A 25,741-nucleotide genomic window follows, 5' to 3' on the forward strand; every position below is an offset into this window, starting at 1 on the left:
TCCTCTGACGTCCTGAGTAACTCAGGCGCTGGAGTGACTTGTTTAGCTTCAAGGTACTTGTGCAGCAGCTCCTTCTCGGCAGCCACTGTCCCCAGTAACTGGCTCGTGGCGCTTTAGCCAGTTGCTTTGCTGATTTCGCTTTATAGTTAGCCAGTAATAACACACCTCATGACAACAGACCTGAAGATTTAGCAGATTTCCTTGAAAAGAACTTCAGCCTCCTCACAGTTGATCTCCCACCCGATCCTCAAAAGAATCCCTCTGGATGGAAGGCGAGGGTGCAGATCAGGACGCTGGAATGGAGGGGACAGGGGTGCTGCCTGTTTTGGGAGACGCTGGATAGGCAGGAGTCGCCTCTGAGGCCAGGTAAGCAGGGGCACTTCCCATCGTCTTCCCCATGAAGGAAAAAGGCGACGACGCAGGTGCTCTCACCGGGCTGACCCTGAGCCGTGTCCCCCCTCTCCTCCCCGGGCCCAGAACGCTCCGCTGCTCTTGTTTCTCCTTCAAGCATGAAGGGCTTTGACGTCTGCCCGGGCCGGCGCTGCCCGCGGCGCAAAGGGCAGAGGGCGGGGCCGGGGCTGCCCCGCCGCTGCCCCGCTGCCCCTCACGGGCACTGCCCCTCACGGGCGCTGCCCCGCCGCGGCCCCGCTGCCCCTCACGGGCGCTGCCCCTCACCGCCGCTGCCCCTCGCCGCCGCTGTCCCCTCACGGGCACTGCCCCTCACGGGCACTGCCCCTCACGGGCGCTGTCCCCTCACGGGCGGGCGGGCACTGCGGCTCTCCCCGCCCCCGGGACAGCGGGAAGGGGCGGCCCCGACACCGCCCTCCCGCCCCCACGACTCCTCGTTGTCCGGGCGGCCGGGAGGTAGCGGATCCTGCGGCGCGGGATGGAGGCGGCGGCGGCGGGACAGCCGCGCTCCCTGCTCAGAGCCCTGGCCGGGCCGCGGCCCCAGGAGCGCCCCGGCTGCCCCGCGGCCCCCTCGGCCAAGGCCGAGGCGCGGGTGCTGGTCATCAACACGGGCGGCACCATCGGCATGGTGCAGGACGTCAAGGGTGAGGGGCCGGCGGCGAGGGGCCGGGGGTGGCTGCGGGGAGCGGGGCTGGCCGTGGGGCTGCGGCCGGGGCTGCCTTGGGGTTCGGGACCCGGCGCGGTTTGCGGTGCGGCATCGCTGCTATGAGAGGTTTCCTGTAATCCCCGGCTCCCGTCAGCTGGTTCACTCGGGAGCTCAGCTGATGGGCATCCTTGTGAGCGTCACAGCGAGCGGCAGCGGCTTTTGGCAGAGGACAACGTGTTTCCTGCAGCGTGAGCCCTTTCTGCCCTACCTCGCGCTCTGAAAATGAAACCAACGTAATCGCACCAGTCATGCAGGCTGTTTTTAGCCCTGAATGAGCCCCTGTCAGCGGCCACCCAGAGGGCGTGCGCCTGGCAGTGCTGCTGCGAGGAGCGTGGGCCGCTGGAGCTGGTGGCCGTGACGAGGATTTTCCAGCGGTGACCTGGCAGCGCAGCGGATGCGAGTGTGGCAGCTGCCAGGTGTCAGGAGGAGCCAGATCGGACGCAGTGTCAGTCACCTGCCTTGGGACAGGTTTCTGCTGCTCTCCCATCGGCTCTTGGCTTCCTTTCATGGAGTTACTGAAGAGTTCTGCCTTGCCTTACCTTGCCGAGGGAGGGGGAGACTTTGATGAAAAGACTAGATATGCCTAACTTTCTCCCAGCAGCTGGAAAATGTTTACATCCAAAACTGAACACTGAAATGTGTCAGTATAATGCTTGCATTTTATCTGAAGGCTTCTTAGGTACCTCCAGGTATATGCTGTGTGTTTTCAGGTGCCCCTAAATGTCAGCAGATGGGTGCCCACACTCACCTGACACGTCCACAGGCCTCCAGTCCAGCAGCTGGTTGGAGTGGCACCTAAGCACCCCTCAATCATCTCTTGGTAGGCACAGATCCCAAGGGATACTAGAAACATCAACCCATTAATGTGTCTGGGGGAAAAATATGGATTTCAGTCAGGTCTGACTTGCTGTAGGGCTGTGAGCTTGCCAACATTGGATTACAGGGAAACAAAGTAACATAAGAAGTGGGAGTGAGAGGGAAACAGTCCAGTTTTGATAAGTATCTATTTAGTTTCTTTCCTCGTTTAGGTGGAAGGTAGTGGAGCATCCCAGGGCTTCCACAGCTTGTGTCTGTCTAGATTCAAAAGCGTGGGTACTTGTGATCCCTGCTACAGAGTTTTGTACCCCTGCCTGAAATGCTGTCTCTGCTTCTTATTTGTAGGATTAAAACACTTGGGGCTTTACCTTGATTTTTTTCAAATACACGTCCTTTCTTCTCAGGAGATGGTGATTGGCTGATCCTTATTATTGTAGTAGAGATGCTATAAGGTGCTCTTTGTTTTTTATGGCTGTCATCTTTGTTTTTAATCTGTCAAAATTGTAAAAAACCAGTCCATATTTCAATGCTGTGTGCTGACTTGCCTTTCTTAGTTTGCTTTGTTTATACTAAAACAATTTCCAACTTTTATTGCTTCAGCTTTCTAACTGCCTCTTTTAAGCGAATAAATTATAATCACGTGTCTTGTTCTTTTATGAATGAACTTTATAACCTCTTCTCATTTTGTATGTTTTTTCTTCTTTTGCTTAACAAGTGTCAATCATTAAAGCATGTGCAAACAGTCTAGCAGTTATGATCCAATGATGCTGACTTGCTGCATCCTGGGGAGGGTTTTGACCTGCTTTTCATACCACATCTAGCTGCAGAGCAGCCAGAGTACCTCTTTCAGAATATTTGGCAGTCTTTAGTGTTCAGACAGAAGCTAGTGAAAGGGCATGGGAAAGGCAGCATGCTTCAAGGGAAGATACAATAGATGCTCATTTCTTTTATTTATCAGTGGACAGAAAGTGCCCATTTACAACCCTTCCTAGAACTACAAGTGTTTTCCTTCAAGCATGGTGAAGAGAAGTAGCTCATCTGGCAGCTCCAGCACATCTTGGAAATTCTTGCTGGAGTTTCTGCACACCTATGTTAACTTGTGCAGGAATAATTTTCAGAGGGTGGATAGTCTGTTTCAGTTTGTGATTTGGATGACAACCAGACTCAGGTGCAGACTCTCTCAGTATTCATGTTTTTACTGTCAAGCCACTTCAGTACATTTTAAAAGTTTCTTACTCCTACTTATTTCCTCCTACATTAGTTTCTTTTGGCTTATCAGTAGCTCATTTCAGAAAGAGAATCAAACTGCACTCCAGAGTGAGGTTACTGTGATAGTGATCTTTCCATCAAGTTTGTGCTGGTGCCTTCAGGAAGATCTTTTCCTTGGGCATGTGGGCTAGGTTTCTTTCCTAGCTTTTACCTGTAATAAGGAAAAAAACCCAAAAAACCAAAAAAACCCCAACCAAACAAAAAAACCACAAGCAAGCAAGCAAACAAACAAACAAACAACACCAAACAAAAACAAAAACAACCCCCCCCAAAAACAAAACAAAACAAAACAACAAATCCAAGTAGAACTAACTTAGATACCCTTAGGAAAATTACCTACCTTGGAATAGTCTACTTAGGTAAGTTAATTATTTATATGTCTTTTTTAGACATACTAGATTGCCAAAGGACTCGCTGCTGTAGTCTAAACTGTTTTCTGTTTGAAATCAGTGTACTTCCCCTCTGAAAGCTCCAAGTAATGCAGCTGCTGGAAAAAAAAAAAAAAGAAAGAAAAGAAAAAAAACATTTCTCCCTGTTCTGTGAAGCAGCACAGGTTGTAGGATATCTTGTTTGGCAGGTAGCTGTAACTGTGTTATCTATAGCACCAGAGTGAAAAGCAGAGTCCTGGACTGTAGGTGAGACAGAACCATGATTGTACTCCTTGGCCACAGGTGCCTGTTTGCCGTTCCGCCTTTGCCCACCTGCTCTGTGGTGCCAGGGCTGGCCAGCTGACAAAGGACAGGACAGAAGTGGATGAGAGCAATTTGGACAAGTCACATAGCCTGCCTCTTCTCCGCAGGAGTGAAGTTGTTTCAATAACTTGGTTGACAAGCTTGGCTTACAAAAGCTGTTTTCCATGCGTAATAAAGTAGAAGTGTTCTTGAAACTGTTGCACTTGAGTTCCCCCTGTTTGCTTCTTGAAGCTGTGAAGCAGAAATCACTGCTGGACGTGGATGCATGTGAGGGGCTGTCTAGGCTGCTAAGTGGGTCATCTTGGATACATCTGCAGAGTGCCTTAAAGAGAAGGTTTACATTCAGTGCAAGCAATTACAGAAAAATCCTGACAGATTTGTGATTAGGAGATGAGGAACTGCTGTTTGTAGAGAAGGGATTAAAGAATACTGACATTTATCAGCTCTCCAGTTCCTGTGGCAAATACAAAAGCTGAACAGTCTAATCCATTGTCAATATTCAGAGCAAGATGAACACTGGACAAACAGAAGAATAATCAGAAAACACCCAGGAAACACTTGAAACTGGGCTGCATTTCCGAGCCAAAATGACTCAATGCCCACAACAGAAGTGGCCGTTTGTGACTAAGCTAGGAACATCCTTAATAGGAAAAGCAGGGATTGTAGCTGAATGAATGAAACATCCAAGGCTTGAAAGTGTTTTAAGTATATTTTGTAAAACGAAGTATTCTGGCAGTAATCCAAACAAATCCACTCAAATGCTGTTGCTGTCCTGTGAGGAAGTTGGCTATGAAGAGGCCTCCTTCGTAATTTAAGGCAAGCCAGGAGGGAGATCAGGGAGTTCTTAAGGATTTTTCCATCAGCTTGGAAAGTAAATGGAAAAAGCTAGAAATACTATTGAAAATATTCTGTGTTTTCAGTATTTGAAATAAACTTTCCTGTTTGAAGGTGAACTAAAAATAATTAGAGGTGCTAACTTGCATGAGAATTCTGTTTAAATAAACAGAACTAGGAAATAGGAGAGAATTCCCTGGCCTCAAATTAGAAATAACTAAAACAAACAGAAGTAGAACAATGAGGTTTAATAGTTTGTTTGCCATGTAAACAGGTGATATGAAACACTGAGATTAAACTGAATTTGACAGTAAAATCTTGAAGTCCAGAAGAAAGTACCTCTGTTGGAAGTTCCTTGTAAGAAAAGTGTCTCAAAAAGTCAGACTTCAGAAAAACAGGGTGGCTTGTGATTCTGGATGCCAGGACTGCTGCTCTCACTCCTGAAACAGGGGACTGGTTAGGTTCAGATGTGAACTCAGTTCTGTGATGCTGAGGACTGTAACATCACAACATTAGGTGCCTTTCTGGCTAACAAAGAACAACATGCAGATTCCCTTTGAAATACCTGGTTGCAACCAGGACACCTGCAGGTCCACCAAACACTAAATGTGTTCTTAGGCTAGTTTAAACAGCAGCTGTTTCAGGGTCCCTGTGACAGACAAACCCCAACGTGGGCAGGGAGAGGGAGAGCAGAGTTTGAAATGCATTCACGCTTTCAATTCTTTTCTATTGACAGGTTTATGCACCTTTTTACCTGTTGTCAGTTCAGTTGTTCAGTCCTACACCTGCTAGTGGAAAGTAGCTAGTATAGTACAGAACCTTGATAGTACAGAAAAATGCTGGGTGCTTTTGAAGTCTTCTATTACTAAGTAATAATAGTAGTAATAGCTGTGGCAAATGTGAAAGAGAACAGTAGCTTTCTGCTACAGTTGCAAAAATTGGCTTCCTGTCCCTGCTTCAGATCAGTATTTGTAGACAAGCTACAATGGAAAAAGGTAAAAACATAAATGTTTGATGTGGAGGAGATTTGAAACATCATTTCTCTTAAATAAAGAATTTATCTATTTCAAGTCAAGAAAAGAATACCTGCATGAGTATTTATTAGTTACGTTCATTTTTCATGGTTTTAAACTGGCAATAGACTGTTTCATTTGGAAAGATGAGCAAACCGCTCTGTAACTTGTCTTCTTCCCTCCTTACTGTGCCACTCGCTTCCTTTCATCCCTGCTCCTTTATTTACTTCCTTTATTCTTTGTTTTTAAGGGCTTGCCCCTGAGGCCAATAAATTAGTAAGCAGCTTGAAAACGATGCCGATGCTGCACGACGAGGCGTATGCCCGGGAAACAAAACTGAGCAACTCCCATGAATTCCCAGAGAACACGCTGGTGCTCCCGTAAGTGCAACGTCCTTGGGCACAGGAAGGGTTAGCATGTATCTTGTTATTTTTCAGGTAATTACTTCTCTAGACATTTAACATGAAGAATCTGTAATGAGATTAGCAAAAATGCTTCCAATTAGTTTAAAAGAAAAAAGTTAGATGTGATAGAAAATATGTGTTTGGATATATTTGCAATAAAGTGCCATAAAACTGCCTGAGAAATAACTTTTAAATTAGGGAACAAGTAACCATTCTGGGCAGTCTATTCCTGGATTTTTTTTTTTTTTTTGGTATATTAATTTGCTCCACACTTGTATGTGCAAACATACAAGTATTCTACATAAATTAAGAAAACTGTATATACAGCTCCATGTAAATTATCTTCAGCATATGTCTGAAAAAGTAGCATGTAATTAATGCATCTGTGAATAGGCCTCATGCTTTAATTCTGCAAGCCTTCTGTTTTTAAAAGCCTTAAAAGCTGATTGTTTTCCTCAAATTTATGCAACATTATGATAATAAGCGATGGGCTTATAATTAATCTGCATTGCTTCTTAACTGTTGGGGAATGATTAATAAGCTTATGGGTTTTATTTAGAGGGCAGTATGCTAATTTGAAATATTCCCTAGCTGTGATGAATGACTGTACCCCTGTAAACGTGCTAACTTTGCACAAAGGATGATTTTACACAGTTGTTCAAAAATAAATGGGACCATAGTTGGTTTTCTGTAAGATTAAAAGTGGATATTCAGTAATCTTTAAGGAGAAAACCAGGATATTCAAAGAAAATAAAAGGTTTATGATTTTTTTTCTACTTTGTATTGAGGTCTCTCTATAAAGCCTTTAAAAGTAATAATTTAAAAGGCAGATAGCAGGAAAAGGAGCAAAGGAAAAAACTAAGGGACCCTTGGTACAGTACTATTTATGTGAATATACAGTTTGTGTTAAATATGATGCTTACACTAAGAAAAATAGAGCTCTATCATGACATTGTGCTCTAATAACTTTTAAATACTTACAGGATTAGAAACATAACAAAACTACACTAATATACCTGTATGAGTCCTAAATATATTTCTCCTGGTACATCTTTCCCTGAAAACCGGAAAAGCTTAAAACAATCATTCACATCAAAAAAACCTGAGGTTTAAAAACTAATCTTGTCTTGTTTTTCTGGCACTGCTTAGTGCTGTTTCTCGAGGTTAGTTGTGGCAATTTGCCATCTTGTCTTTTGTGCTAGCCAAGTGATATTTTAACTAGGTGGTTGAGAAATATTGTGAGTTCCTGAGGGGAGAAAATTTTGTGAACTTTGTATATTGGTGTGTAACGTCAATAGAAAAGGAATGACATGATCTCTTTTTAGAGAGAGGCTTCAGAAGCTGCAGACAGGGCTGGTTTCTGGTATCAGGATGTCATGTTTTATTTAAACAGCACATTCTCAGGAGAGCTTTCTTGTCACAGATTTTCAGCTGACTTCCAAAGTTACTCTTAGCATCTGTAAATGTGATATCCAGCAAGGCAGATTTTCATGTGAAGTCTGACTTCTTAGGTACAGAGTGTCAGTTTAAACACATTGTTTAAATGCTCTCTCTGCTGTATGCAACAGTCTTACAGGTTTCATGGAGGGAATGAGTCTGCAGATTTTATTGGAAGTCTCAGGTGACTCAAAAAAGGGAAATACTGCACCCAGCTTCAAAGATCATGGGACCCACTGACCTGTCAGCCTCCCCTCTGTGCATGGGAAAGTCATGAAACAGATTGTTCTAGAAGCTCTGCTAAGGCACATGAAGAACAGGAAGGCAATTTCAGCTAGCACAGCTTTACCTGGACTTCTGTAAAAATTTTGATGTGGTCCCCCTAAAACATCCTTCTCTCTAAATTGGAGAGAGATGGATTTGATGGGTGAACTGTTCCATGGATGAGGAATTGATTGGATGGTTACAGCCAGAAGGTGGTGGTCAATGGCTCAGATGAAAAGTGGTGTTTCTCAGGGGTCTGTATTGGGACCAGTGTTATTTAAGATCTCCATTAATGACATGGATGGAGGGATCGAGGGCAGCCTCAGCAAACTTGCAGGTGACACCAAGGTCAGCGGTGCTCTTGGCACACCTGAGGGGTGGGATGCCATCCAGAGGAACCCGGACAAGCTCAGGAACCGGGCCCATGGGAATCTCATGAGGTTTCACAAGACCCAGTGCTGGTGCTGCACCTGGGTCAGGGCAACCCTGGTATCCCTCCAGGCTGGGGATGAGCAGAGAGAGAGCAGCCCTGCCCAGAAGGACTTGGGGGTGCTGGTGGATGAGAGGCTGGCCATGACCCAGCAATGTGCACTCACAGCCCAGAAACCACCTGTGCCTGCCTCTCAGGCTGTATTTATTATTGAATTAAATTTAGGTGTTTATGCTTGAAACCACATCACGCCATGAACTTCTAAACTTGGATTTTAATTTCCAGATTTAAGACATTTTTCACCTAGATTTGGGGGATGGGGAGGAAAAGTGTAAAAACTACTGATTTAAAGAAAAAACAGATGTGATGAGATTATATCAATGCTAAGATTTCTTCTTTTTCCAATTCTCTTTCTTCATAGTCTCTCTAAGCAAAACAAGAGAATTTTTTACACAATCCTTGAGCTCTCGCCACTGCTTGATTCTTCCAACATGACACCAGATGACTGGGCCAAAATTGCAAAGAAACTTGAGGTACAGTGATGTGGGATAACAATTCATTTATCACCTAAACAAAACCAGCAGTATATCTAGTATACTTAGCCAGAAAAAAACAATTCAGTAGCACTATACATATATATATTTGTTTCTTTAAATATAAAGTACTTTAATTAGTGACTTGCAAAGTAAGAAGTACAGTGCTTGCAAAGTTTGCAGAATTTTTATTTCTTTTGGAAATGTTGTAAACTCCTTAAAGTTACATTGTTCTTCCAAGACTGAGCTATGCCATACTTCCATACAATAAAATAAATTGAAAAATTGCAGCTGTGATTGAATAAGGTATATAATATGTATGATGTGTCCTAAAACATTGACTTGAATTCACTGTCCAAAAATGTTGAATAAAATCCTCAGGTGTGGGTAACTTAGCTGAAGGTTGCTTAGCTACACATCATTTGAATGTTCAAATAGCTTAATAGTTGGCTATTAACATAGAAAATAATTTGATGTCTTTATGCCTTTCTTACTCTGGGCACATGTGGAGTAGCTTTGGCTTTGCAACCAGTAGAAAAAATTGCTACCATAGTTAGATTTCCCACACTGGAAAATGTTTAAAGGCCTAGATATTTCTGCATATATAGATCAACTCATTATATCCTTCTCTAGGATAGAAAAATCAGCATTTCTGTGCTCCTGTCCCTTGCCTGAACTTAGCTGTGTGCTTTTAAAAAATGCAAAACTGCAAAACACTTCAAATGCTTCACACCAGGCATTCATACATATCTGACAGAAATAACTAACTGTGGGGCTAGGAAGATACTGCTCTTCCACTCTGTGATAGTGGGCTTTATAGTGTAAATTCCCTTCTTCCACCACGCTGTAGCAATGCATGTGAACAGCTCAATAATGCAGGGGATGATGCTGAAGATTCAGGTCACAGTCTTTCACCTTCATGCGCTCTCATCCTGAAACTACCAAACTTGGGAGGTTGCTTGTCCTATCAAATGCATCTTGCCCAGGAAAAGAAGAGCTGGAGCTGGTGTGTACATGAAAAGTCTCTAGGATGGAGCAGGGGTGCAACTGGGAAAAGCCCAGGGCCAAGAGAAGGCAGCAATCCATGCTGAACTGGAGAGAATTTACCTTTTCCCTTATTGGCATATTAGTTTTTATTACAAAAGAAAATGTTTTTATTCCTTGTACACAGATTCTCTGTATGCCCAGTTTGTGTAATCCAAATGAAGAGAGCTGAAAAGGCAAAAAGAGAAACCTTTTCAACTCTCCAAGTTGTGTACAGACACTGCCACTTTGTGTTCATCTTGGACACATGCTGGCTACAGCTGTAACATGCTGATGATTTTCCAGACTGAAACATTCCAAGATGTTTCTGGGGGATATCTCCTTAATTGGCAACCTGATCTTTTCCATTATTGAGCTTAAACCAAACTATGTTCTTTTGCATCTTATTATTTGCATAATAAGGCTGAAAGTACTTGTGAGTGTGCTGATTTAGAGAGGACAGGTGGCTATTTCTGTGATCTTGGCCCTTCTTGAAACCTCCTCACCTTGTTGCCTTGGTGAATGGCTGCAGCATGGTTTTTGCATCACATTGTAGCTTGCCCTGCAGAAAGACCTTGCAACACTGGCAGTTGTTGTGTTGGCTCAGTTGTTAGAGATCAGCAGAAACCCCCTGAAACTTCCAGTAGGTAGCAACAGGTAGACAGACATGAGCATAAGTGAAAAAATAGCAAAAGGACAAGTAGGAACCTACAAGTGACTTTGGAGGTGACCTTATTATCAGGAGGTGCCAACTGTGTGTGCCTGGTGTAACATGAGGAGAGTAATTAAAAAGAAATCTTGTTTAAACCTCTTTTTTTTTCCTCCCGATGCTGGCACTTCATGTATCTGCGTAGAGTTCTGTGTAATCCTTTCCATGTTACTAAGTTACATTAGAGACATCAGTGTCTCTCCCTGCAGTGTTTGCTGTGTCCATCATTCTTAAAGTAGCTGAACCAATTCCTTTTTCTTCCAAAAGCCAGCAGATTACTTCTTTCTAACAGGATGAGCAGTGTGATTCATGGTTTTGCATTAAAAACCCCTCACCTCCTGAGTGGAATTGTATGTAGATTAAAGTTATAAAATTCATTTTGGTATTGCATGTGCCTGATTGTGTAAGGGCCTTCTCAAAACAGAGCAGGTGAATGTCCATGAATGAACAAGAAGCTTCTCCCCCAGGTTGTGCTATGGAAAGGATGGCTTTCCATCAGAAGAGGGCACTCTGACACTGGGAGTTTGCCTGTCTGCCATGGATTAAACGGGCTGTTTTTTCTCCTATATTATGATAGCCCTGGTTTGCCTAATCTGTTCCTGTAAATTGTGTAATCCCTGAAGTAAAAGCGGCAACAAGAAATCAGACTATACGACTAATTTGCATATGTTAACATTCCTGTTTAAAGCCATTGCTAAGCTTTTCTTAATTAGGAGTCTTCTGGTTTAAAAATGCTGCATTAATATGTATATACAGAAGAATCTCTTTGACTGTTCCATAATCAGAATTATTGGCTCTAGTGCTTAGTGTCCAATTAACCCTTAATTGTATTTTAACTGGAAACAGGGTAAGTTTAGGAGGAGTTGTGTGTGCAGTATCCTATAAGGCATTGTGATGTTGCCTGCATCAGTGAAAGTAATGCCCTGTGTACCTCATCTGCTGGTGCCAGGGCATTGCTTCAAGAGTGTGAAAGCTGTCTCTCCACCTCCAGGAGCACTACGAGAAGTACGATGGGTTTGTGATCCTGCACGGGACTGATACCATGGCGTACACAGCTTCAGCCCTGTCCTTCATGTGTGAGAACCTGGGCAAAACTGTTGTTCTGACAGGATCTCAGGTAATGGAATTCATCTGAAGCTGAAGCAGGAATTCTCATTTTTGGTTTCTATATCCAGAACTTGGCTGTATCATGATTATCACTGTACAGTTAGCAGTGCAGGCCAGGCCCCTGGCCAGGGCGAATGGTCACAGTGCTGACAGAAATGAGTGAGAAATGATGGGCTCACCAGCTGAGGTTCTGCCCCATAATTCTATCATTAATGACTTCACAACTCTGTACCAAATCAGACCAGGAGTTCATTATGGCTGGGGCCAGATGCTTCAGAGAAAGACATAAGAGCCTGTCATTGGCCATTGTGTATTAATCGGTTTATATGAGAAGCATTATTCCAGCCTCAGGTGGCCACTGGTTGTCAGATGTCTTCTTTTCTTTAAAAGCCCTGAAGCTTAGTATTTTTTACTTCACCAGTTATCTCAAGTTACTCATTGTTGCATTCTTAGTAATTTTAAAAAATAAACTTAAAGCATTAGATGCATTTTTGATCATTTCTGTTCCACAAAGCATCTAATATGGTCTGTTTCCTTTCCTCTGAAGACTACATTTATTAATTTTCATTCTCGTAGCTGGAGATCAGCCCTTTGCATATTGTCTGAAGGGGAGGGGTTGTCTTACTAGAATAGCTTGCTTGAGTGTAAAATACTGCTCTAATCACAAAGGAAAGATGAAACATCACATTGTAAAATTCCCCTCCCCAATCTCATAACTTCCCTTTCACATGTGGTCTATTTGAAGTCAAAATACAAAAGTCTAGGAAGGAGTAGGCTCCCACTTGCTGTCTTGACATGGAGCAACCTAGTCGTGATACATCAATCAAGGATTTACTTTCTTTTTGGTTTTATTGCTTGGAGATCTATCTGACATATGATCCAGCAAGGGAGTATGTGATTTTCTTTTTTAATAATTGCCGAAAGAAGCACTCTCTTTTAATAAAGAGACATTCAGCAAAGGCATGGAAATCATCACTCAGCAGACTAAATTTCAGTTTTTAATCTTGTCCTTTACTTTCAGTAATAACCTGCTGGTTCAGTTTTACTATGCTATGAGGAAAGATGGTGTAAGAGAGCTGTTGTGAAGCCCATAGTGACAGTTCTGCATGTTCTGGGGGTGTTGATTTTTCTCTCTATCATCACTTCTCTTATGCTCAGTCACTTTTAACTATGCCTACTTGCTAGTTTTTTTATTTTTCTTGAACCAGTGTTAATATTCTTAATCATGTTAGAAAAGTCTCTGTATTAGTTTTTAGGCACTTAAATTACAAAATTCTGTTAAGCAGAGAGAGAAGTCTTGCCATCTGCTGCAGTCTAAAATAGTTTGGGTGAAGAAGGAAAACTTTTTTGTCATAAATCATTGTTCCATAAATTATTCATGTATTTGTATTGCACAAGTTGGACTCATTTTTTCTGCTGTGTAGGCTATACATAAGGGCCAGGGTGTAATTCCAGTCTCTGCTCTTCAGGTGCCCATTTATGAGCTGCAGAATGACGGCCGAGACAACCTTCTGGGGGCTCTGCTGATGGCTGGGCAATTCGTGATTCCTGAGGTCTGTTTGCCTGGGAAGAGCATCTAAGAAGCTGCATTTCTCCCTCTAGCCAGGACACAAATACTCACTAAATATCCGGTAGGCAGTAAGGAATTGCACTTAAACAGGAAGATGAGTGGATTCCAGCTGAGGTAACAGTGCTTGCATGAAAAGTGTGTGCTGTTCTCACATTGGTCATATTCCATTTGCCCATGCACAATCTACAAAGACTCAAGTCTGAAAAGTCTGCTGCAGCAGACTTGAAACTAGGGGTTCTCTTACAAATATGTGGGATCTGAAACACTTTTAAGCCATTTTCTTAACTGCATGTTACTTTGAAGTTCTACAGTTGCAGTAGAACTGGCAGGGTGTCTTCTCTGTTCCTGAAGTTTGGAGAGTGATACACCTAATGAACATGGAGGTACCTCCAGCACCCTGCTGTTTGTGCTGTGCACCCCAAAACTCAGAGAGAAAATGGGTCAGGTTACACCTTATTTTACTTCTGCCATGCTCCCAAGGCCAGTTCTTGTAAGACAATAGCAACAGTTGACTGGCTAAGATCTTAATAAGTGATAACAGCTTTGAGGTATCTCTTTTCCTTCAAGTTGACAAACTTTAATAGACTTGAGAAGGAACATAATTATTTATGCATGGTAACCCTTGGAAGTTATCCTCATTTTCACCAGGCCTTTTGTCATGTTTTGGACTCTTAATTTATACATAACTGATGAATTTATTAAAAAGTTCACACTGTTTCTTTCCTCCATCTTTGAAGTGGACTCAGGCAAATTTGATGTCTCCTAGATTAAACCTCATGAGAGGATTATGAAACTAGTTAGCTCTTAACTTGTTTTGTTCTTAAATTCTTAAACCAATGTGTGACAGATGTGCCAACACTTTTTGAAAGGGTTAGACTTGTAAACATCTACTAGCCTCTGAGCTGCTTTAAAGATTTAGAAAACACTTTATAAAGGACGGACTACAGTATTTATCTACTGCATCTTTTAATTACTGGCTTATTCATAGACCTGTTTCTTTACTTGTCTTGCAGGTGTGCCTGTATTTTTATAATAAACTGTACAGGGGAAATAGGGTGACTAAGGTGGATGCTGGGAGTTTCAATGCCTTTTCCTCACCTAACCTGCCTCCACTTGCAAATGCTGAGGTTGATATTACAAGTAAGCAACATCATCTCTTAAGCTGTGTAATTTATGCTGCATGCAATAGAACTGTAGCTGAAAAGAACCTGTGCTTATGTAGTTGAAATGCCGTTTTAAAAGTCAGATATCTTTGAAAGTCCTGTAGTTTGACTTCACTCCATCTGCTGTGAATCTGTTTAAATATTAGTAAGGCTGAGACTTTGTGACTCAACTGCATTTATCTATTGAATATAGATGTGAGCTAGACTGACTGACTGAAGATCCAGACTAACCAGAGGGAATGTTGCCCCTGTGTCAGGAAAAAGCTTGCTCTAAAGATAAAATGAGGGAGTTAGGACTGAAAGAACAAAGAGTTTCATCTCATTAATGACCATGCTGAGCTCTGAAATCAGGGAAAAAAGTCATTGCAGAGTACTTGCAGCTTCAACAGATTCTCTGTTCATGTCATTGTGTAGGATGTTTTACTGGATATTTAGGACCTGCAAACGCACTGACAACAGCAGACCTAAAATATGTGAAGTTTTTTTTCCTCCCAAACTTACTCAGGCTCCCTGTAATTTTTCTGTGGCTGTTTCTTAAGGAGGGGAAAAACTACCTGAAGGTTTCAATACCCATTTGCAAAGTCATTAGATGACTGTTCTTGGATAAATGGCACTGTTTCTTTGGAGAAGGGAAAAGAGAGACACTTGGAATCTAGCCAAGTGAGGAGCTGCCAGAAAACATATTAAAGGACAGTTTTAAAAAATATGTGAGCTGCTTTTGTATGGACTAGGTATTAAAAAGAAGTAGGACTTGGTGACAGTCTCCATTATTAGGAAAAAAATGGGAACAGGAGGGTGTTCCTGAACTCTTCAGCTAAGTGCCATTAGTGGCAGTAGGAGACCTAGCCCTGTGCCATATGCAACGTGGCATTCTGAATAGATTCCACTGCTAGAGAAAGGCATTCTGCAGCCTGGAAAAATAAACTTCTCCCTTCCACCTAATGAGTGGGAGTCACTTAACAAAGTTTCAGGATCAAAGTTTGTAGCAGGCAGATACAAACTGAAGAGGCCTGTGAAATACTGTAGCTGTCTGTAAGACACTCTTAGGTAGAGAGTCTGCCACTGTTGTGCTGTGTCAAATAGGATGTCTCTGAAATCAGCAGAAGTGCTGTCAGTTGATTGTTGCAGTAAATTGGGGAGAATCTTCTTTCTTGGGTTTTTATGAACTGCATCAAACAGGGTATGAATAAATTCCGTTTACCGGCCGATCAATAATGAAATCAAGCTGCAAATTGCATGTTATTCCTCTCTTGGATTTGAATGAACTGTTTTGTGATTCCTTGTCTAGAGCAGAAAAATGAGAAAGTTATTAAGCACTTCCCTTGGCCCATATTGGGACCCATTATCCTTTCAGTAAATGCCTCATTGAGATCAGTGGGGATTTCTGATTTAAAAACTGATGGTGTGATAGGCTCTATTTTTATTTGCTTCAGTTGATTACCCAGTTAGGGTACCATCATTTATCCAAGATGACGGTGTCACTATTGAAGGATTGTTTCATTTTGAAAGAACATAGTTTATAGTAAGGGCAATCTACTGGTGCTGCTTTATTTTGTCCAAAGTAATTGTTTGAAACATCGCTGTCTCCCTTGAGTTTGCTTGTACAGTCCTTGTAGGAAGCTTTCATGGATACAAGGAACCACTTGGGCTTTTAAAAGCAAACTAAACAAATCCAGCATATTTTAACTTTTTTTTTCCAAATGACTTTATATAACATGTCTTAATCCTCCTGTAGACAGGGCTGACTCTGGCTGATTCAGCATTATGGAGAGCAGTCCGAGGATGCCAGCAGGAGTAGGCCATGTGCACAAACTCTTCCTCAGGTTCTTTGGTTCTAACAAAACTGAATGCAAATTCCAGGGAAGCAGAAGGGAGAGGTGGCAGGATGGAGGAAGTGGGAAGCATAGTGGGGTCATGGATTGGTGCACAGGAATGCAAAGACGTGCTGTTCAGGGCTCAGCAGAGCATATAAAGGCAACAGTGTACTTCTGAGCTAGAGAGGAGAGGGAGAAGCTGAGTCCTCTTTCCTCCCTTACCCTTCCAGCTCTTGTCTTCATTTATGATGCCCATTTTTTATCCTGTTTCCTTTTTAGATGAGTCTCCCAGTGGATTTCTTTTCCCATAACTGGCTGTGTTCTCAGCCAGATCCTTAGCTGTGTTAGCAATGCCTAGGAGTTGTGTTACCCAGTTCTAGATAAGCAAGTGTATCAAATTCCTTAGGCCTTTCAATTTAGCACAAGGAAATCCTGTAAGAAATGAAAAAATTCTAGCCCACTCCTGAGCTAAGAAACCCAGTGGTGATGGGAAATGCTTTTGCAGCAGAATTGGAAATCTCTGTAGGAATGGACAGTATAGAAATAATAAAAAATATTTCTAAAATCTCAAAGCTTATCAGATAAAATACATTACCTGATTTCTCCCATATTTTGAAAACAGGAGAGACAAGGAAGACTATTTCTCTTGAAATCTGTAAAGATTTTGTAATTGATTGCTTTATTCTTGATTATTCTAATGAAGCACACATGAAACTTGCCTTGTTACTGGACTTTCATCATCACACATGCATGTAACTTCTGGGAGTGGTGCACATGTATGGGACATACAATAGACACAACCTGTGCAGGGGCCAGAGCGTGTGTGATTACGTGTGCAGATGTGGCACAGCAGCAGACAGTTAGAAGGTTCTTTTGGGCTCATCTACCCCCAAATATCATTAGAGAGAAGCTATTAGTCACTGGCCAAGTGTGCATCTTGGTGGGTTATTTATATAGAAAGTCCAGGTCATTTACCAGCTTTCTTCACTGGAGTTCTTTTGGTCCCCATCTCCGCTCCTTTCTAAGCAGGCACCTTGGTTGTTGCAATGGCACCAGTCAGGTTAAATATTCATCCCCAAAGATGTGTGTTGATTGTTTTATAACAAACTGCTAAGAAAGGGGCTCTGTGCTCGTTTGCCTCCTGCAGGAGTTTGCAGCCACAGGCTGGCCTGTGCTCCCCACCCCTCGGCTGCAGCCGTGAATTGCAGTGAACGCTGGGGCAGTTTATATAATGGTAGGGCTCACCTGTGGCCCTGCAGAAAAAGATGAGAGGAGAGCACTGCTGTTTGTCTGCAGCTCTGCAATCAAGAAAAGCTGTATTTCTTGTTTGATTTCATAACTCGGAATTCAGTCACCACTCCTAAGGGAGGTGTCACTCTTGAGTTGCTGCTCTCCTGTTATAAGCTGAAACCTGCACTGTGACATAGGCTCTGTTTAACAGCAGGGGGTTTGCTGCTTTCTGATCTGTGTAGAGTCACTTCTATTTTAAGTCAGGTTGAGTTTTTTTTGCACTAAACCAGTCACCATATTTTGTGTATGTGTCAGAATAAAGCTGCATAAGATAAGGATGTAATTTTTTGGCAGCAATTTTAGAGGCTATAGTGTTTGGTATAGAGGGGGAGATTGGAAATATCAGACTATTGTTTATGTGATGCTTTAGTTTGGAAGAGTAAACAGAAGGCCTTCATATCTTAAAGGCAGTCTCCTTGAATAGAGCAATCTATCCCAAGCCATTATGAGTATAGCATGTAAATAGCCATTACTTCTTTATTTTATGTACACTGCTTTAGAAACGTTCCTTCTGCTGTGCTACACCAGTAGCTAGCTTGTGTTTGTTTCTCACTTTTGCATCCACATTCACATGATGCATTGTGCTGTATCAGCAAAACTCTTCACAAGCACAGACCACCCAAGTCAGAGCAGGTTACTGTTTTTTGTGCTTTGCCAAAACTGAGTATCCCTAATTAATCACTCTTAGCCATAAGATAAAAAAGAGTTGTGAACGCCAAAAGATGCAGCATTTTGTACTTCACTTGCTTGTATACGACTTTCTTACTTAAAGCAGTTAGTTATTCTTGTGTTCTTGGGTTTTTTAACTTAACAAAAGAAGATTGGTATGTGGTGTGACACAGCAAGACAGCTGGTTTATTCAGTACATTGAAAATGCTTGAACTTACCTATGTGTGACATAAATACTGTTCCTTTTTGGGGATGTAAACTTTGAGATGGAGCATGCAAAAGGTGTGTTCTAATTTCTTTTTTCCCCTGCATGGTGTCCTGCCTCACTTACAACAGTTCTGAGTAAATCTGAGATGAAGTCGGTCTTCTATGTATATTTGTTTGTCTTTGACTCTTGCATCACATTTGCCTTTTGTTCTGCCTTTTAGACTTGTTTGGCAAATGGAAAACTGACATCTGTGGAGTCTGCAGCACCAAACACGTTATGTAGGCTGACGAGGTTCATGACCAAGCGAATGTTAACTCAGGGGCAGGGCAATCTTTATCTTCTTTTTAATATAAGTTGGAATTACATCACTATACTATGTCTGCATGCATTAAATTTATCTTGGAGATGTTATTTGGTAGAGCGCACTCCAAGAGTACAGGTATAGGCCTGGTGTAGGTCTGACTTCTGAACCTGTGCTCTGATCTCTTTCCTTGGTCTTCTGCTTTTGGCAGTGTCTTAGTGCTCTGTGCCAAGGCAGGTTTCCTCAGTTCATTCTTCAAGTTGGTTCACAGGCATCAGGGATGCTCACAGTTGCCAAACGTAGTAGAATGCATTTGTGAAGTTTTGGCAGGAGCTCTTACCTTATGGAGTATAAAAGAAAAGCAAGCTGTGATACAATTTTATTGCCATCCCTTCCTATAGAGGAGGCTGCTTTTAAAGATTTAACCTATTTTTTTAGAAGCCTTAGAGGAATGGATTTATTGCTGAACAGTGCTGCTGCTTAAAAAAGCACAATGCTCATGTTGAATGTGGCTAGGCAGGCCCATGAACCTCACACAGAACAAATGCACAGGCTCTGCACTTCCCTGGGTTCCTCCTGCAGGTCTCTGTTTTGCTCTGGAAAGCTCTTGGAGGTCTTTGAGAGTTACTTGGATAACTACTGAGTCTAGCCAGCTGGTTTCAAAATCATGCTGGACAGCTTATCAGGAAGAAAGAAGCTGCAGAAATGGTCTGTATTTGTATCCTTCCACTCCCAGGGCAGTAGAAATCCATGTGCTGAAGTGTGACTGGATGGACAAAAAAAATGCCAAGCCAACTGCTTGTGACCTGGTTAATGGTGTGTGGCACTGTTAAGAAAGAAGAGGCTCTAGTTGCTGACAGGGAAGGAAAGTTCACAGAGTCTTATAGGAGAATGCTATTTTCTGTCCTGACTTAATGGATTGTGTAGTTTTTAGTATTTCTGGTAATGTGGCAATACAACAGGCTTCAATGGAGGCTTTTAAATTTATTCTGGGTTTTTTTTTTTAAAAAAGTGGCTGTCTGCTGATTGCAAGAAATTGCAACAGTAATTGGTGTGAGTAACTCTCCACATGGCTGACAGCAAGTCGGTATTATGCACGCAGATCTTTTATCTGTCTTGTTGCTTGGGAGTTTCTCCAAAATCTCAAAAGCTTAACTCATGAAGGGGAAGCAGGCAGCTTTACAGCATGGTGTATATTCATGGAGGCACAATGCTCTGAGCTGTTGGCTGCTGTTTGGTAAATCTCTTCCACTGCCTTGTAGGAGCCATCAGCGTTACCAATGCTGCACTCCTCCAATGAAGTAGTAAAATTTTGAAATCAATAATGCATGACTTGCTTCTAATAATGCAACACAAATAAACTATTAGTTAAACAGCTGGCTTCTGGCTCTAAATGTATAATCAGATTTAATTGAATCCTTGCTATTTTATTTCATCATTAATAACTACCTAATAAACTCTGGAGGTGATTAGCAGCAACAGTAACTGTATCTGTCATCTCTTACATCTGAGAAGATCAAGGTCTATTTTCCAAACATGAATCCAGGCTTGTATCAGGTCAACTGCATAACAGTGAAGTTCAGGCCAGGGTATGACAAGCAAATATCTCACCTGTGCCAGACCAGCTGCTAATTCTTCTGTGTTAAATGGGCCTTCATTTCCTCTTTAAAAAGTGCATTGTCTTTCATGAATTACCTGCCTAAGAACGATTTTGAAAACAGAGTTGTAAGCATGAAGTACTACAAAGGTACTTAATAGCATGTCTTAATACTAAATTTAAATGGCCATTTCTCTCAATAGTAAACTGGGAAACAGTTTGGAGAGCCAATACCACAAAAAAATTTCGAGTTCACACCAACATGAACAGGAATGTTGGACTTCTGCGGATCTTCCCAGGAATCACCGCTGCTGCTGTAAGTGTCACCACTTCACTTTGGAAATGGGTGAAATGATGCTCAGATACTTGTAGGAAAGCTGCATTGTTTGGAGGAGTTTGGGGTTTGGAGGGAAGGGAAAGGATCTGTCTTCTTCCAGTAAGCATTTTTGTCAAATATCAGGGCATTCAAAGATGATTTTCATACGCCATAAATGACTGATAAAAGCTTTTCAAACATCTTTTGTATAAACTGCCTGGGCTCTGGAACTTACAATTAATTTTGTATCAGGACTCATAATATAGGTCAAGTGTGGTTTTCTGGACAGGTGCAAACTGCAGTGACTAGGGAAATATTCTCCTGCTGCATATTGTGGCATATTAATTGATATCTTGTCAAATAATAGACAATATGGTGGGTGGAGTGTGATTATTTCTACAACTCATGCTTCTTTTTTAAGGTTCGTTTTGTCTCACACTGATGGATAACATGACCCTCAGCATTCATACAGAGCTGAAAATGAGAAGTGGGATTTAGCTGCTGAAAATGAGAAGTGGGATTTTTTTGCCTTTAGAAATTATTTTACAGACTGTGATTTTAGGTAAATTAGTCTTTAAATTTTTGTCTAATATTAGTTCCATTAAATTGACAGGTCTTTTGTGGCTCTTGTCTTCTTAAATTGAATCCAGTAGTTTAAGCAGCACTCCCCAATTATATCACTATTCTTTTTAGGTGAATATGAACAGATGGAAAGACAGAGGGGTGGTATATTTGCAATAAAACTCCAACTGCATAGTTAGCCTCAAGGGGCTTTACAGTGTATTGCATTTAGCATATGTGATCAGCAAGGAAATGTCTAGGTTGTTGAAAATACATCTTTCTAGGAAGAGAACTTTGCTAGGCATTCTCTTACATTGAAGCACAATATCTACTTCAATATCAACTAGCCCAGAATACATAAGTGCCTCTGAGTTAAATCAATTTGGTTTTGGGCTTAAAAACTTCATGCTTTTGTTAGAATGTTCCTTCCTGAAGGGTGAAACACTCTGTCTCTTGGGCAGACATTGGTTAGCAAAACTTTTTGCTAAAGCAAAAAAATCTGGCCAGGGGTGTGGTGTTCTAATCTCAGTTAATCAACATTTATTTCATAAGTGTAAATGTACCTTTTTGTTGCACCAAACAGTGCTGCAACAGTACAGCCTGTTAATGGCACTTCAACAATAGCATCCTTTTTCACATCAGCTAATGACTGTACAAAACAGTTTATTTTAAAAATCTAACCCTCTAGAAATTTTAAGGAAGCCAGGGAGGGAAAGTCTCATTTTCTTACAGCTAATTCTATAGTCTCAGTTGCTGCAAAAAGGAACACAGAAAGGTATAAGAAGACTGTAAGGCATTAGAGCCTGTAAGACTATAGCAGGAATAGACCACTTTTAAAAAGGCTGTGCCATACGTGAAAATTTTAAGGATGACCTAAATATTCCCTTTGTGTCTCTTTCCTGTCTTGTTTTTAACCAGGTAAAAGCATTTCTTCAGCCTCCAATTGAGGGTATAGTACTGGAAACTTATGGAAGTGGCAATGCCCCAGACAAGAGAGAAGATTTGCTGGAAGAGCTGAGGAAAGCAGCTGAACGCCAAGTGGTGATCCTGAACTGCACCCAGTGCTTGCGTGGGGCTGTTAAAACAGTCTATGCCACAGGGCAGGTGAGGGGTGTGCAACCACTTCATTCCCACTGCTGTGTAAAAGAATCATCCCACTGATACAACTTAAAACTTCCAGTAGGCCCAGCATATAAAACCAGGTTTATTACTTGTATGTTGTTGCTCATAAAATAACTACATCTGAAAAATCTTAAGTTGGAAGCATTTAAACACATATCTGTAAACAAGATCCTGTTACTCCTGGTCTGAATGGTCAAAACAGGCAGCTCAAATCCCAAATTAGTGATTGCTCACTCCTGTCATGTGCAGCACTCCAGGATACTTTGCATTAGATCTGTAGTATCTCTCTCAGAGGGATTCCATTGAGCTAAAAACTAGCTTAGGGGTCAGATGATCAAATAAAGCAGTATTTGATAGGATAACAGTTGCTTAGATACAATGTAGGTGCATGAGGAAAGCCTGTAGATGCAAGCAATATTCCAAATCCCAGTTCTTTATTTGACTGGAATTACAACTGAATTCAGGGCGAGATTGAAGAACAATATCTAAGGAATTGTCTGTATGGAAGAATGGCAATCAGTTTAGTTTAACTCATGAGGGTTGGCTTACTGTTAATATTCGGGGCATTTTGCAGTGTGTTTCTCAGTTGTGTACCAAAACACGACATCCCTGGCACTAATAAAAGCACAAAGCCATAAAAGAATATGTGCTGCATGTATTAGTGTGAGGGAAGCTGGTTTAACTGGCCTTTAGAAAAGGACCAGACATTAAATAGCCAAGAAGCACTACCAGAGGGTGACTCATCCCTCTGCCTTGGACACCTGGTTTTGTTGGAAGCAACCGCCCGCCTGGCAGAGCCAGACTCTTCTTTGCCTGCATGGCAAACCTAAATACCCATGTCTGGTGCTGAAACCTGCCTCTTTTAGCTTTGGTTTTGACACAGCTTTAGGTAATACTTGCACAAAGTCTCTTTTGAGAGGAAAGAAAAGGAGACTGTAAGATTTTCTTTATACCTCTTTATTATCCAAACTTGGTATTTTCTGATATGGGCATTTATTTCAATGTTGGTAAAAATTTTGCATAACTTAATGGAGATATTTTAAGAATTAGTGACTTTTTCAAAGATCCTATGCTTTGTAGCAATTTTGTAACTGTAGGAGTATACAGATTATATCGAACACCTCATTTGGAAGTGTTAAGCCAATAAAAGAAGTTTAAAAGCCAATAAGCAGTCAAGCCAATAAAAGACACCAAATTTATAATTGAAAAACAACATGAAGATGAACCCTAGGTTTCATGTGATCTTCTGCTTGAAAAAAACTGCTAAAATGTTTGGAAAGAACAAAACCCCTCTCCTACCCTCTTGTTAAAAGATTCTCCAAGTATACACCTCAAATGGCTTTTTGCACTCTGATCCAGACTGTTGATATGTTGAATTGAACGATTCTGCTCAGGTCTTACTGAAACACTTTAAGGCTGTGTGGAAATGTGTTCCCTTCTGGCTTCCATTTTTTATATGGGGTTTGTACTATGTTGCTTCAGCATCCGTTATTGGGGGCTGCCCTGTTTTCTTGGCACCTTTTGAGGAGAACACTGACCAAGGCAAGTCCTACAAAATTACTTCATGCTTGTTCTTTCACTGCCTTCTCCTTTTCATGAGGAACACCTCAGTGGAGGAAGTATCATGAGTGAATGCTGTAAAGTTGCTGTAATTTTAATTTTACTTTTATTTTTCTTTAAATGAAATATTTCAAAGCTCTTTGCACATGGCTGGGCCAGTTTTTACTCATTCGAGTTAGTCAGGTTGGTCAGCTGAGTCCCTGGCTTCTCTTGAAGAGTTTGTTTTAATTAACTGAATGTCTGGCCTCTGATTCAGCTATATAGTAGAAACTTATAACTGAAGGAATTTAAGGTATGGGAAGGAAGCTGGGAAAACCCTTCCTCCTCTTCACAAACCCACTGAAAAAGCTGTAGCTGTTCTTTGGTTAGCTCTGCAGTACAGAAAGTCTCACCTTCTCTGTATATGGTTTCCCATGGGACTTTAAAAAGTGTTACTCCGGATCTCCCAGGGGTGATTAATAATCTAATTAAGGCTCTGTATCTTCTGAAAATATTAGTTAAGCCACAACAAGTTTTGAAGCTGAAGCTTGTATAAAAGGTATTTAAAAGTGAAATGCAGTACAAAGATGCTTTGCTGTGAGGCATCACATTATGGCAAAGGTGATCTGTGATTTGCCCAGGTACAGTTTAATGACAAGAGATCTGAAATCTCCTTTGTGTTGGCTGTCTTGTACTCTTACAAGGCTTGGTGATCATAGCAAAGATCTTTCTTCTTTTTCCTTTTGTTCAGATTTTTTTTTAACTACCAAAAAGATAAGTTAAAAAGGTCATCTTTTTCAGTTGTTCTTGTCAGAACTGTGTAAATTACATATTTTAGTTGTATCTTCTAAATCATACACTGCTAGTGCAGCCTGCAAGGATCTGAAAGCACTCCTGCTGTGAGCATGCTGTAGTGCTGGAATTCATCCAAAGCAATGCCCCATAAAAGAATGGTAAATATGTCTGTGTGAGAACAGCCTACTTGGCAGTGTTCAAAATGCCACTGGGTGAAAACAGAGTAACTGCAGCTTTTCAATAAAGGGAATCTGACAACTCTGCAGATAGCTGATACGGACCTGTAACCTTTCCCTTTTAGCATAGTAAGCGACCGTGGCAAGCATTTGGTGGAATTCTTCAGTGTTATTGCAGGCAAAGGAATTTAAAGTAAAAGTCATCTCTATTCAGACTGCTCTAGTATTTGCTTGGTATTTGATAACTAAAAGTACAAAAATTACAGTCGTAGTAGGAGGAGCAAGAGAGTGGAGGCTTGGCTGCACACTGCATTCTGTGTAGCTACTCATCTTCCAAACACCTTTTTCTGTATGTGCAGGTATTTCTGAATGCTATGTTAATTAGAATCATTGTTCCTTTTTATTCAGACTCTGGCTGATGTTGGAGTAATTCCTGGAGGTGATATGACACCAGAGGCAGCCCTAACTAAACTGTCATACACACTCAGCAAGAGAAACCTTAGCTGGGAGGAGAAGAGGCAGGTAAATATTTCAGTGTGACCTTGAAAGACTTGAAGTTTTGCATCTACTGTACTAACTTCTGCTTAGCTTCATGCCTTGAGCTTCTCTCTTGCATTTAAAAGCAGATGGTTCCAGAACCATGATGTGAACAGCCCGTGTTCTTTTTTCTAATGGAAAATACTATTAAGCAAACAAATGTCTGAAGATAGGGAGAGAAAAGAATTCTCTGCATAAGCCAGGTGAAGACCATGACTGAGACATAAAAATGCCATCTCTAAATGGTAGTAATCTAGCTTGGACACTTCTATACTGAAAACTCTATGTGGAAATTCTTATGGGAGACAGAATCCCAGCTCTACTGAAGTCAGCAAAGATCTTGTCACTGATCTTAGTGTGGTGAAGATTTCATCCCAGACTCATTCACACAAAGCTTATTCTGAAAATAAATATTGCCTACAGCCTCTTCCTTTACAG

The 25,741-nt window shown here is 41.5% G+C and overlaps 1 protein-coding gene across 2 annotated transcripts in view; it reads left to right on the plus strand.

The window, feature by feature from the left end:
* Positions 1–800: 800 nt before the first annotated feature.
* The window catches only part of ASPG (asparaginase), a 45,096-nt gene continuing 20,155 nt past the window's right edge, over positions 801–25,741 (plus strand). For both annotated transcript variants that reach the window (XR_010080635.1, XM_063399463.1), the window contains exons 1-9: positions 801–1,052; positions 5,989–6,118; positions 8,695–8,806; positions 11,530–11,655; positions 13,115–13,198; positions 14,229–14,355; positions 20,461–20,573; positions 22,053–22,238; positions 25,175–25,288. Coding sequence is in view for 1 of the 2 variants with exons in the window: in XM_063399463.1 (XP_063255533.1) it covers positions 887–1,052; positions 5,989–6,118; positions 8,695–8,806; positions 11,530–11,655; positions 13,115–13,198; positions 14,229–14,355; positions 20,461–20,573; positions 22,053–22,238; positions 25,175–25,288 (1,158 nt within the window). In the remaining variant the exon portion in view is untranslated. The remainder of the gene's footprint in view (positions 1,053–5,988; positions 6,119–8,694; positions 8,807–11,529; positions 11,656–13,114; positions 13,199–14,228; positions 14,356–20,460; positions 20,574–22,052; positions 22,239–25,174; positions 25,289–25,741) is intronic.

The sequence above is a fragment of the Prinia subflava genome, chromosome 5 (assembly GCF_021018805.1).
Source record: "Prinia subflava isolate CZ2003 ecotype Zambia chromosome 5, Cam_Psub_1.2, whole genome shotgun sequence".
Classification (NCBI taxonomy): domain Eukaryota; kingdom Metazoa; phylum Chordata; class Aves; order Passeriformes; family Cisticolidae; genus Prinia; species Prinia subflava.